At 35.2% G+C, this 15,470-nt stretch overlaps 1 protein-coding gene across 1 annotated transcript; it reads right to left on the bottom strand.

Annotated features, from left to right (window-relative positions):
• Positions 1 to 341: 341 nt before the first annotated feature.
• Positions 342 to 14,861, bottom strand: LOC125652906 (uncharacterized). Its single transcript, XM_048882384.2, has 3 exons — positions 14,750 to 14,861; positions 13,686 to 13,718; positions 342 to 3,940 (listed from the first exon to the last, which is right to left on the bottom strand). Exon 3 carries the CDS (start codon positions 3,925 to 3,927, stop codon positions 2,593 to 2,595), a length of 1,335 nt encoding a protein of 444 aa, XP_048738341.2. The 5' UTR covers positions 3,928 to 3,940; positions 13,686 to 13,718; positions 14,750 to 14,861; the 3' UTR covers positions 342 to 2,592.
• Positions 14,862 to 15,470: the final 609 nt, after the last annotated feature.

The raw sequence follows: 15,470 nt of genomic DNA, 5'->3' as shown, positions 1-15,470 counted from the left end.
AATATATGAAGGCAGCGATAAGCATTTGTACCCACTGCGTGTGGACGATAGTATGTTTTGCGTCTCACTGTTCGCAAGAGTTCCACAAAGGGAAAGAACTATTGGACAACTCGGAAATTGCATATTACCTGTAATCCTGACTGCAAAACAGCGGAGCACCTAGCATATGTCAAAATTTGTGGCATTCTGCTGAAAGCTGGTTATGTCTCAAATATAATAATTTTCAAAGGTACGTATATAAAACTCTTAATATTAAACCAACCAATAATGAATTTGAAATTCCCTTCTATTTATATTATATACATATATGATATTTTAAAAAAAACACCTCAAACGTTAACTTAGCTTTTAAAATTTTATTAACAATATAATCATTAGAAAAGCATTGAGACAGAAATACTTTTTGATTCACATGATCTATTTTTCAGTATGGCACAGACTGGTTGCCATAAGGCCACAACATTCACCCTGAACCCTTCAACAGAATCAATGTAAAAACAACAAACAATTGAAAAAAATTAAATCCTATGAATCATACAAAACAAGGTTTTTTTAGGGGTATATTAGTTGTTTTGTATTACATGAACATAACATGAAGATATCGTCTATAAACTGAAAATATAATTGAAACACTCTTTGAGATCAGTTGATACGTCATCAACAAACTGACAAAATATAGCAGCATCAGTGCAAAATGAAATTTCTTTCTTAAAATACATGTGAGAAATTGGTCAATGAATTTGGATGCATGAATTATGACTATGAGAAATGATTTTGTCTGGAGTTTTACAGATACAAAATTTTATTTAGCGATGATGTACAGCTATAAGTTGTAAACAAAAAGAACTTGTAAATATTTCTAGTATAGAAGCAATTAAAGATTCTCCAAATATAAATGCTAATCAGCTTAATATACAAGTCTAAACAAAACCTGTGCGGAATCACTAAGGAAATCGGGTGCAAAATCAACAAACATTGCCACTTACACAATAACAAAAGGCCATTATTAACAGTCCGTATAACAAATCAATTTTGCCATTAAAATTGAATATTAAAATATCTTTGAAATGTTTGAGCTCTGTTCCAACTGTCAAGTTTTTAGTTTAAAATCCTAATATCTCTTTCAAACTTCTGACAATGCACCACACGTCGTGGAACAACGTACATCAAAGTCATGCATGGGTGATTCAAAGCAAATGAGAATGTAAATTAAAAATCAGAACTGATAAATTCCATCTTAAAATCTTGCCATTCACAATTGACTCATATGAAACAAAAACAAGTTTACACACATGATTGAATGACTTAATTGCACTAAACCATGTCATGTAATGACATCACACAGGCTGTGGATACTAAATTTACATTGAATCCATACCTAGCCTAACAGCTGGTGATTTTTTTTGCAATTCTTACATACGGTAAGGTGGAATAAAATAAATTTTGATGTTATAAATGTGCAAATTCTGTACATTCCCTTAAATGATATCAGTCTGTGCAGTTTGTCAATTATTATACATGAAATCTGTGAATCATTACTTAACTATGACCTGATAACATTTGCACAGTGATAATGATTTTGTGTTGAAATACCTGCTCCTAATCATTCAAATTTTCTTCTGAAATTTTAGTTTATGCTCTCATGTAGTAAGCCGTTTGTGATGTCATATTGTGGTTTCATAATCATATCCAAGCAACATAATTAGCATGCAACTTATATTTAGTATAAAGCAAATGTGCACAAATTGTATATATATATACAAAGGTACAGTGCTTTACTGTATATTATGAATTTATTGACCTCGTTTGCAGGGAATTTTTCCAATTCTTAACCTAAACTTGCACACAAAAGATGGACATTCAACTGCATGTGAAACCTCATCTTTGCTTTATATGCAATACTGTTTAATAACAGTTATATCTAAGAGGTGTTGCTACATAATAAAAGGCCATTTCTTTTAATACGATAAGTTACAATTCATTCACATATGACCTTTGCACCAAAACTGCTTTAAAAAAATAACATTCTTTAAAAATTTGCTATTAGCACACACAGGCAATTTCCATCCTATACTGTACGTACTGTTTGTCTAGCTCTCGTATAAAGGAATGGCACATTCTGTTCACAAAATAGCAGTTCAAGCTTTATCTTAAGTAGTTTAAATTGCCAAAAAATTATTTTTAAAAAAAACACATAAATGTACAGTGCGCATGGCAATTTTGTTGCTGATTAAAATGCATTTCAAGCATTTTACTTTGTGCAAATGAAAATCTATGAAACCTTTTATAAAACTTAATATATGTATAAACTGACAATGCATACAGTCACCAAAATCCATGTAATGTATGAAAAACTTGATCATCTAACAAGATTAAAATGTGAATCACATTATTTATATACAAACTGATCTCTATTTCATAAATTATACGTGTATACATCTAAATGATCTTGGATGCAAAATAGTAAGTTGAAAACAACCAATGGGTTTGAGTTTTAAGACTATAACATTCAAAACACTACTGTGATACTACGAAACAGTCTCTCATACAGTGCACCATTCTGCCGGTGGCACAAGAACACGAATTATACCTTCACATCATCCAACCCGTTTTGTGCTTGCGACACGAGCAGACAGACTTAAAGACTTCATCCAATCGCCCGTGACAGGAATTTTTCCAATTTTCTTTCAAGTAATGATCATTAATTTTCATTAATCTTGGAGTTCCTAGACACAATATATCATACAGACATGGTATATTCAAACGAGCAGGAAAAACCATTGGACCATTCCATGGGTGACGGGCCACACGGAACCGTTTCAGGCGTGGCATGGTAAGGGATCTCAGATAGAATCCCCGGCACTGTGATACATCGAGGAATTCTAGAGATTCAGAACTGAGGTCATATTTCGTCATCCCTACGCCACTCGGGGTCCAAATCTCCAACATCAGTTGACGCAAACTTGGGAGCCCTGCGAGAAGTTTATCCAACCTTGACTGTGGAACTGATTGGAACACGCTGCTTTTTTCCAGAACAAGAGTTTGTAAAGTTTTCAGCTGAGTGAGATTTTCAACATTTCTTGTGCAGGACCAATCAAAAGGCAATATCAAGGTCTCAATTTTGATAAGATGCTTTGAAAGTTCCTCAAAGAAGAAAATATATTTTCTGGCTCTGAGGCGGTTGGAGTATAAAACGTCTTGACAACGACATTGTTTGAACTCCTCCAGCCAAAACGGTCTTGATGGTGTGTCTTTCCAGTTGAATACCATATACCTCACCTCTCGAAATGGAATGTGGCACATCAGATTCCTAAGCATTGAAAGATATCCATCCTTTTCTTGACTAATGTCAAATTTGAATTCCAACCTTCTGACTAGAGGTCTGATTCGTATCAGAAAGCCAGCAAAGCCATGAACTCTTCTCTTGTAACAGCTATAGCAGTCGCCGGGATTGTGAATCCCTCCCCTCACAGTGGGAACACAGGTCAGTGGAAAATCCCACAGGAGCACATTACACCACAAGCTCGGAGTCCTCAGAACTTGATACCACTCCTTACATACACTCATGCCTTGCCCTTTCTCTATTGGGTTCAAGTATGAAAAAATTTTCAGTTTGCAATCAAGTGGCAGATTAAAGAAGGGGAAGAAATTGCCACTTGCGTCTTCCATAGGCAGTGGTATAAGTCGACATGATGGGGCCGAGTGGGAGACCTTTAACCCACTTCCTCTGCCACTGCTGTGTGATAAAATTACTTCATCATCAGATGAATTCGAAAATAAAGGGAAGGCTGTGTGTGAGTAGCGGCAAGAGCTTGGACGATTTTCATCATCTGTACAGTAGCTGTCCACCAGTGAAGGTTTGCGATGGCATTCTCTGTGCAATTTAAAACGACTTTTTCTACCACTTCTCAATCTCCTTACATCCATCTATCTGATTTCTCTGTAAGTAAAACATTTACTGTACTGATTGTTTAGAGATACAATGCCGCTTTAAAAACAACACATTTTAAAGGCCCATGGGCCACATCGCTTACTTGAGTCACCTTGGTCTATATCTAAAGATTTTCCATATATATCCCCATGTACAACTTTGTTCCCTATTGTGGCCCCAACTTCATGTAAATGTAAACTTCTTTGGCCCAATGGTTCTTGAGAAGAAGACTTTTAAAGATTTCCCCATTATATTTGTATGTAAAACTTTGATCCCCTATTGTGGCCCCACCCTTCCCCCCGGGGGAGGGTATGATTTTGACAAACTTGAATCTACACTATATCAGAAAGCTTTCATGTAAATGTAACTTTTCTGGCCCAGTGATTCTTCACAAGAAGATTTTTAATGATTTTTCCTGTATATTTGTATGCAAAACTTTGATCGAATATGCACTATGTCAGGAAGTTTTCATGTAAATGTAAACTTTTCTTGGCCCAGTGGTTCTTGAGAAGATTTTTAAAGATTTCCCCATTATACATGTATTTGTATGTAAAACTTTGATCCCCTATTGTGGTCCTATCCTACCTCCTGGGGTCATGGTTTTAACAAACTTAAATCTGCACTATGTCAAGAAGCTTTCATGTAAATTTTAGCTCTTCTGACCCAGTGGTACTTGAGAAGAAGATTTTTATATGAACAATCCTACTTTTGCATTTTTGTTATTATCTCCACTTTGAAGGGGAAATGGCCCTTCATTTGAATAAACTTGAAAGCTCTTCTTCCAAGGATGCTTTTTGCTAAGTTTGGTTGAAATTGGCCCGGTGGTTCTGGAGAAGAAGTCGAAAATGTAAAAAGTTTACAGACGACGGACAACAGGCACTTCAGGTGAGCTAAAAATGAGTGCGAATTGAGAAAGCCTGTTTTTTTATCTATAGTTATTCAAATTTACATTTGTAACAAGAAGCCCACAGGCCTTATCAGTAGTCACCTGAGTACTAGTTAAAAGTATCACTAGTCCCAGGGGCTATGAAATCTAGAAAAAAAAATTCCTGTTCTGAATCTACATAGTAAGCTAAATTCTAATATTCAGTAACAGTATAAAACAAGATGTGTTCTTTAAACTTCAATGCCCTCAAAAGTGCATACACTGTTGAAAGGCTTTACATAATATAATATACAACTATGTATTAAAGGGACTGATTCACAATTTCCCCCAAAATTTTGTTTTTCACTTTTAATGCGCGCAAAATCTACTGTCAAATGTGTTTAAAAGATTTAACATAAAAATTAAGGTTATACATTATCACAGCTCATTTAAAGAGTGTACTATTTGCTTTGTAAACAAAGATTGCAGTATGTTATTGTTTATGAAATTTTCAAAAGAAATGGATATCGATCTAAGTTTATCTATCTTTCACATTTCAAGCATTCTTTGGGTAAAAGAGTCATCTAACAATTAAGATTTGTGGCTATGCAAAATTAAGATGCTTTATATCACAAAATTAATATTTCACTGGTTTGTTTGTATACATAAAAGGACTTGCATTTTTGCTTATATAACACAGATTTAAGGCTGAAAAATTGCTTTTAGTCTTGCATTCAGAAGGTCAAAATTTTGGCTGTCAACAATAAATGAGTTATATTTTTCATATTCAACATCAACATCAACAAGAGGCCCAAGGGCCACATCACTCACTCATGACCTGAGTCACCTTGGCTCATATTTAAAGATTTTCCCTGTATCTTCGCATGTAAAACTTTGATCCCTATTGTGGCCCCAACCTACCCCCAAGGGCCATGCATTTTACAAACTTGAATCTGCACTATGTCAGGAAGCTTTCATGTAAATGTAAACTTTTCTTGGCCCAGTGGTTCTTGAGAAAATTTGTAAACTTCTATCGTCCAATGGCTCTTGAGAGAAAGATTCTTAAAGATTTCCTCTATATACTTGTATGTAAACTTTGATTCCCTATTGTGGCCCCTTCCTACCCCTGGGGGCCATGATTTTAAGAAACTTGAATCTGCACTGTCAGGAAGCTTTCATGTAAATCTCAGCTTTTCTGGCTCAGTGGTTCTTGAGAAGAAGATTTTTAAAGATTTTTCCTATATATTTGTATGTAAAACTTTGAATCCCTATTGTGGCCTCATCCATCCCCCGGTGGCCATGATTTTAACAAACTTGAATCCACTACGTCAGGAAGCTTTCACATAAATTTCAGCTTTTCTGGCTCAGTGGTTCTTGAGAAGATTTTTAAATGACCCCACCCTATCTTTGTGATGCCAGGGTTCGAATTCCGGCCACAACAGACCTAAGTCGTTAAAACAGGTAGTGACAGTTCCATCGCCAAACGCTTGGCATCAGGTGTGAATGTCACAGGTCCTCGGAGATGACCTTAAAAACGGATGACCCGTGTCACAGTAGGTGTGTCACGCTAAAGAACCCTCACTGCTCAATGGCCGTAAGCGCCAAGCATATGCCTAAATTTGAAGCCCTTCAACGGTCTTGGTGTCGTCTCCATATGAGTGAAAAATTCTCGAGCGAGACGTTCAGCAAGATACAATCAATCAATCAATCTTTGTGATTATCTCCCCTTTGAAGGGGGCATGGCCCTTGAAGGCTTCATTTGAGCAAACTTGAAAGCACTTCACCCAAGGATGCATTTGGCCAAGTTTGGTTATAATTGGCCCAGTGGTTCTGGAGAAGAAGTCGAACATGTAAAAAGTCTACAGACAGACAACAGGCGATCAAAAAAGCTCAATTGAGCATTTAGATCAGGTGAGCTAAAAATGCAAAATATTTTTTTTTTAAATCATGAACCAGTCCCTTTAACATTATTTTCTTAATTTAAACGATATGACTAATTTGGACCCATCCTAAAGTCAAAACCCTGGGATTGTGAAAATCACCTTTTTTTGTACATCCTTTTCTGCTATTCCTAAATGCATTCAGAATTGATACAGTATCAGCAAACTTCAAGATTGATTGATTCATTGATTGATTGATGTTTTCTGCCACACTCAACAATTTTTCAGTTATATATCTGGTGGCACCCAGTTTTATTGGTGGAAGAAAGAACCCAGATACAATGTACCTGGCAAGAGACCATGCACCGACCTTCCGAAAGTAAACTGGGAAACTTTCTCACTTACCGGTGCGAGCGGGATTCAAACCTGTGTCGATAGAGGTGAGAGGCCGTGTGGTTTTGAGCGTGATGCTCTACTAACCACTCGGCCACGGAGGTCCTGCAAACTCAAAGAAGTCCTACCCCCTAGGATCATGAAATTTACAATTTTGGTAAAGGACTACCTACTTCTTCTAAATATCCATTCAGTTTCAATTAAGTAACAATTATAGCATTAATTAAAGCAGATATCATTATTGATAATACGTTTTGCACATATAATTACACTATATATACCAAGTTTGGCCCCACCCTGGAGTAAGAACCTCTACCCCGGGGATCCTGAAAGTTACAATTTTGGTAGAAGCCTTCCTATTCTATATCACTATGCATTTAGTTTTTCTTTAAGATATGCAAGTATAAAGAAGATTTTTGAAAATTGGTCAATTTTTGGTAGTTTTTGCCCTGCCCCTAAGGCCCCTCGAAATAAATGTTTACTAAAGTGGAAACATAAAAATAACGTCATATTTGCAAGTAATATCCTGGATATGATATGTATGATCAATGAAATAATGTCATATAATGCAGTGATGAATATTTGTCTCACTCCCGCATGTAAACAAATTGCTTTGTGCTATAAGTTGTAACTATACTAACTATTTACGAGAGTTCTCCAAAGGGAAATAACTTGGACGTATCTCGAAAGGTTCCGGCATATTGCAATATCAATGTCTAATGTAAAATCTGATATAAGTCCCACCTTATCCCAGGTCCATAATTGGGAGCGAATTAATCCACACAACTTGAAAATGTTTGTATTGTGAATTCAATTGATTTAGTGTGGCCCTGCTACTCTTGAAGAGAATTTCTTTACATTTCCTACATTATCTCATGTAAAACGGTCTGCAGCACGTTACAGCACCATTTTAAATGAAATTGATTGATTAAAAGTAACAAGATAATCGGCAGATGGTACCTAAACGTGTAATCATCACAGAAAAGTAACGTTTTGAACTTGTTAATTTTAAATAATTTCACCATGATATTGAAATGTTTAAAGCAGAATCTAACTAAAATGAAATTTGGTTGAATTTTGTGCTCTGTTACTTATATCTAATAATTCAATGGCATTCAGTATAACAAGCACTCTGAGAGTATTGCATGGCAATACATAGTCCCCTACCAGTTGCAAAAATTACTGTACCACAACAATATTCAAAGTTCATTATGTAGGTAATATGGTAAAAGGGAAAATTTGGGAACCAGGATAGGAATGGTTGGAAATCAACTACTATTCGAGAAGAGACTAGACCAGGAAACACGACACAATTTATAATTAGGTTTAGGTCTTTAACCAAGTCAATAAACTGTGACATGTAGGTGATCATGAATTTAGTTATATTATTGTATTACTATGCTAGAAGTTTTAATGAGTGTAATACTCTTATCTACAGAGATAAGAAACTTGGATGTAAATTTACTAACAATTCATGCTATTTTCTAAGTCCAATGGCCATAACTTAAAGAAAAATCAACAGACCAAGATAAAATTCAAACTTGATTTGTAACTCAATGTTATGGCAAAGCAATGTACCAAATATCAAAAAAATATCTCCAAGCACAAAAAAAGTCTGGAAAACTGATAATTCATGCTATTTTTCTAAGCCCAAGGGCCATAACTAAGTGAAAAATCAACAGATCTTGGACCAAATTCAAGCTTGATCTGTAACTTGTTATGGCAAAGCAAAGTACCAAATATAAAAAAATATCGGCAAGAACAGAGAAAAAAAGTGCAGAAAACTGGACTGACTGACATAGCACAAATCTAAAGTCCCCTTCGAATTTGTCAGTGGGGGACTAATAAAACAATTAGTGCATGTAGCTGAGGGTAACATTGAGAATTTTCAACACCCCCCCCCCCCCCGAAAACTATTGTCAACCTCAGCTATGCCTCGGTTGACAATGGTTTCTCAGGGTGAAAATTTCAATGTTTCCCTCGGCTACATGCACTATTTATAGACTCTAATAAAAGTTATTTAAATATACATGATATATAAGATTTGTAATCCATGTATTCAAATAGTTACGTTTGTGTCAATATTACTGATCGTAAATACTAAATAACTATTGACAAGATATATATATTCCCAGTCTAATGCAATTTTGCATTTCACTTGATGGTTACTTTTTTTTTATGAAATACATGTATGTTAAGAAATGTTTACTCTCGACAGTATGTAATAATGATGTCGCATTCGAAAGCTTTCCATCTTTTTAATGCTCGTTTAAATAGTGCATGTAGTTGTGGCTAACATTCATTTCACCCCTTGAAAACCATTGAAAATTTATTTGAATTTTCTGCTGAAAATGTTATGATTTTGTTGACGTTTTAATATAATAAATCAAGTCGATAAATGTTTGATAGTTGTATAATTTTTTCACTTTTGAATTCTTCAGGATAACAAAACTTATATGGACTGTTTAGCTGGGAGACATCACAGCTTATCAGATCGGAGTAGGGTTATCATCCCCAGGCACATAGGCGCCCTCAGGTAATAATCCTACTAATACCTGAAAATTTGTGACGACATGACCACACTATATAATGATAGTATCACATCATATAATGACATCACCACATCATATAATGACATCACCACATCATATAATGACAGTACCACATCATACAATGACAGTACCACGTCATACAATGACAGTAACACATCATACAATGACAGTAACACATCATACAATGACAGTACCACATCATATAATGACAGTACCACATCATAAAATGACAGTAACACATCATACAATGACAGTAACACATCATAAAATGACAGTACCACATCATACAATGACAGTACCACATCATATAATGACAGTACCACATCATACAATGATAGTACCACATCACATAATGACAGAACCACATCATATAATGACATCACCACATCATACAATGACAGTACCACATCATACAATGACAGTAACACATCATACAATGACAGTAACACATCATACAATGACAGTAACACATCATACAATGACAGTAACACATCATACAATGACAGTACCACATCATACAATGACAGTACCACATCATACAAAGACAGTACCACATCATACAATGACATCACCACATCATACAATGACAGTACCACATCATACAATGACAGTACCACATCATACAATGACATCACCACATCATACAATGACAGTACCACATCATACAAAGACAGTACCACATCATACAATGACATCACCACATCATACAAAGACAGTACCACATCATACAATGACATCACCACATCATACAATGACATCACCACATCATACAATGACAGTACCACATCATACAAAGACAGTACCACATCATACAATGACATCACCACATCATACAATGACAGTACCACATCATACAATGACAGTACCACATCATACAATGACAGTACCACATCATATAATGACAGTAACACATCATATAATGACAGTACCACATCATATAATGACAGTAACACATCATACAATGACAGTACCACATCATATAATGACAGTAACACATCATACAATGACAATACCACATCATACAATGACAGTAACACATCATATAATGACAGTACCACATCATACAATGACAGTACCACATCATACAATGACAGTACCACATCATACAATGACAGTACCACATCATACAAAGACAGTACCACATCATACAGTGACATCACCACATCATACAATGACATCACCACATCATACAATGACAGTACCACATCATACAATGACAGTAACACATCATACAATGACAGTACTACATCATACAATGACAGTACCACATCACATAATGACATCACCACATCATATAATGACATCACCACATCATACAATGACAGTACCACATCATACAATGACAGTACCACATCATATAATGACAGTACCACATCATATAATGACATCACCACATCATATAATGACAGTAACACATCATACAATGACAGTACCACATCATATAATGACAGTACCACATCATACAATGACAGTACCACATCATACAATGACAGTACCACATCATACAAAGACAGTACCACATCATACAAAGACAGTACCACATCATACAATGATTGTACCACATCATACAGTGACATCACCACATCATACAATGACATCACCACATCATACAATGACAGTACCACATCATACAAAGACAGTACCACATCATACAATGACATCACCACATCATACAATGACAGTACCACATCATACAATGACAGTACCACATCATACAATGACAGTACCACATCATATAATGACAGTAACACATCATATAATGACAGTACCACATCATACAATGACAGTACCACATCATACAATGACAGTACCACATCATATAATGACAGTACCACATCATATAATGACAGTACCACATCATATAATGACAGCACCAGATCATATAATGACAGCACCACATCATATAATGACAGTACCACATCATACAATGACATCACCACATCATACAATGACAGTACCACATCATATAATGACATCACCACATCATACAATGACAGTAACACATCATACAATGACAGCATCACATCATACAATGACAGTACTACATCATATAATGACAGTACCACATCATATAATGACAGCATCACATCATACAATGACAGCATCACATCATACAATGACAGTACCACATCATATAATGACAGTACCACATCATATAATGACAGCATCACATCATACAATGACAGTACTACATCATATAATGACAGTACCACATCATATAATGACAGCATCACATCATACAATGACAGCATCACATCATACAATGACAGTACCACATCATATAATGACAGTACCACATCATATAATGACAGCATCACATCATACAATGACAGTACTACATCATATAATGACAGTACCACATCATATAATGACAGCATCACATCATACAATGACAGTACCACATCATACAATTACAGTACCACATCATATAATGACAGCATCACATCATACAATGACAGTACTACATCATATAATGACAGTAACACATCATACAATGACAGTACTACATCATATAATGACAGTACCACATCATACAATGACAGTATCACATCATACAATGACATCACCACATCATACAATGACAGCACCACATCATACAATGACAGTAACACATCATACAATGACATCACCACATCATACAATGACAGTAACACATCATACAATGACAGCATCACATCATACAATGACAGTACCACATCACATAATGACAGTACCACATCATATAATGACAGTACCACATCATATAGTGACATACCCACATCATATAATGCAGTCTATGCGAAAGACATCGGACCGTCGGACCTGACCGATGCGCAGTGCCTCAGGTCCGATGTGTCATTTTTTACACCGGACCGGAATGTCCGATGTCTCAGAATTCGGTTTTAAGCTTTATTATTTTGACGCGGAGTCAATTAAATGTTTGTTATAAGTAAAAAATATCACACAAATCCAAATACATAAATGAATGTGATTAAACCGCATGGACCGTCTAAAGTATTATGCGGGAGGGGAGGGATCCCTGGTATAGTATTACTAGTATAATAAATAAGATTTCCTTGGTTTTGCATTTTCACGTGTTTCTCTTTTTTACATTAGGTTTTTCGGTCTGACAAAATTTGGTTCGGTCCGGTGTGTTCATTGATTACACAGGACCGAATGTCCTGTGTGGTCCAAAAAACTTTCGTATAGACTGATAATGACAGTACCACATCATATAATGACATCACCACATCATATAATGACAGTACCACATCATATAATGACATCACCACATCATACAATGACATCACCACATCATACAATGACAGTACCACATCATATAATGACAGTACTACATCATATAATGACAGTAACACATCATACAATGACAGTACCACATCATATAATGACAATACCACATCATACAATGACAGTAACACATCATATAATGACAGTAACACATCATACAATGACAGTAACACATCATATAATGACAGTACCACATCATACAATGACAGTACCACATCATACAATGACAGTACCACATCATACAATGACAGTACCACATCATACAATGACAGTACCACATCATATAATGACAGTACCACATCATATAGTGACATACCCACATCATATAATGACAGCACCACATCATACAATGACAGTACCACATCATACAATGACAGTACCACATCATATAATGACAGTACCACATCATATAGTGACATACCCACATCATGTAATGACAGTACCACATCATATAATGACATCACCACATCATACAATGACATCACCACATCATATAATGACATCACCACATCATATAATGACAGTACCACATCATACAATGACATCACCACATCATACAATGACAGTACCACATCATATAAGGATATTTCCACATCATACATTCTATAATGAAGGTACCACATAATGTAATGAGAGTCTACCACATCACATATTGCCTGTACCACACCATATAAAAACAGTTTGTCATTAAGGCACCTATGGCATTCCATGTTAATTAATGTTGGAGGTGGATCCTTTACAAAATAAATCAGAAATGATAATTTAAAAGCACTTACCTTCAATTCATACCCGATCCTTTTGTCTTTTGGCTAAAATACATATGTAAAACAATAAATTCACTTTTTTCTTTTAAAATGGATAATCATAACAGTTTCAGAAGCTTGTGAAATATATGTTAAAAGGATTGCTGCACATCTAACTCTATAAGGCATATATTTTTCTAAGATTAAAATCAACATGGCTTGGCAATTCATGTATACTAAAACCAAGACTTTAATTTATAGCCATGTTTGCATTAGGAAGTCCTCTAGAAATAAGGAATGTGGTTTTATGACCATTTGCTTGGAAGAATAACTCTTGTTTATGCTGGTAGTTAGCATTTATTTCTTTACAAGGTATACTTATGACAGCTGTAGTATACATATCAAGGTTACCTGTTTATGTGTAATAACGTGCAAATACAAGAAACTAGAAATATGTTGATTGTTGGTATGCAAAAGAAAAGAATGACCCAAATTTTAAACGACACAATAATGTTACATTTATAGGCAAGGTTACCGCAAATCAATACAATTTAATTTTCTTTGTAAACAGACATGGGGGACCAATGTAGGGACGATATATTATTTCAATTCGCAAATAAAACATGAATAGTTCAATATTTACATTCTGAAATTATATCACTGCATCGAATATTATGTGCCTTTTAAAAGCTTTGGCAGATTTCCTATACTTTCATTCAAGAAATTATATTGGTAGGCTTAAAATTCTGATTATCGTTGACGCGAAATATAATGAAAAGTACTTTTGTCAACTTATTAGATTAGAAACAATCAAAATATGATGCGATTTGTGAGTTGTACACATTAACTAAATGGTGTTTGGCTATATGAATATCAAATCTGATTTATAATATAAAAGTTAGATAGAATCTTTCATCCGATAAGATCACGAAATTCGCGAAAACCCCATTTTAGGCCCCTCTGAGTCAGTTTTTCCTTTCTTTAATCTGAAATACAATATACAACGAGTATTTCGAGAGGACAGGTAAATTCAGAGTTACAAGAATGCCCGACAATCAATTTCTACGAAAGCATATATGATGTTATTCACAAATTACCTGTTTTCAACGCCGCAAGCCCGGTATCTTGTCAACGAAATTTCCTAGGTTTTCGATACAAAAGCGGAAGCAGATAATTTTATTTGTTTGTTGTTTTTTCCCCTGCTGCCAGCAGAGAAATATCAATGGATTTTATTAATCATGTTTTTCATGAATCTTAATAAAAATTCATTTTTTAATAAAATTATTTCGGTTTTGTAAAGTTGACGGAGAATTATTATACATATTTTGGCGAAAAATACCGAACTATTACGAGTCGACAGAGGCGCGGATTCGTGTTTTATGGTTTTTGGGGTTTTTTTTTGTACTTTGTTTGTCTTTTGGGTTTTTTTTTGGGGGGGGGGGGGTCTATTTTTTTTTTTATTATTATTATTATTATTTTTTTTTTTGTTGGGGGAGGGGGGGGGTCTTTAAGTTTTTTTCTTTAGTAAAGAAATTTGCATGTTGAAATCGGAAATCCATGTTTTCTGTAAAATGTTAGATCCGCTCGCATATATGTGAGCGAGTATGCGAGTGGGTTTTTAAATATAAATTATGTTTTGTGTGCACGTGGGGTCTGTGAAAACTCATCGGTATACTTGGTGAGTATTATACTAAGGAACGGCTCATTTGTTATTTTTTCTGGTCATCTTACATGTACTGTGTATCTTCCTGAAGCACATGTTCTGGAATGTTTCTGACCATTTTTGGTCGCTCTTGGTCATCTTCCATGTTTCCCTTC

Source organism: Ostrea edulis, chromosome 5 (assembly GCF_947568905.1).
Source record: "Ostrea edulis chromosome 5, xbOstEdul1.1, whole genome shotgun sequence".
Lineage (NCBI taxonomy): Eukaryota > Metazoa > Mollusca > Bivalvia > Ostreida > Ostreidae > Ostrea > Ostrea edulis.
Note: the sequence above shows the minus strand (reverse complement) of the source record. Positions and strands in the feature narration are given on the sequence as shown.

Coding starts and splice junctions, on each gene's coding strand:
- LOC125652906 (XM_048882384.2), bottom strand. CDS start 3,927: ATGGATGTAAGGAGATTGAGAAGTGGTAGAAAAAGTCGTTTTAAATTG.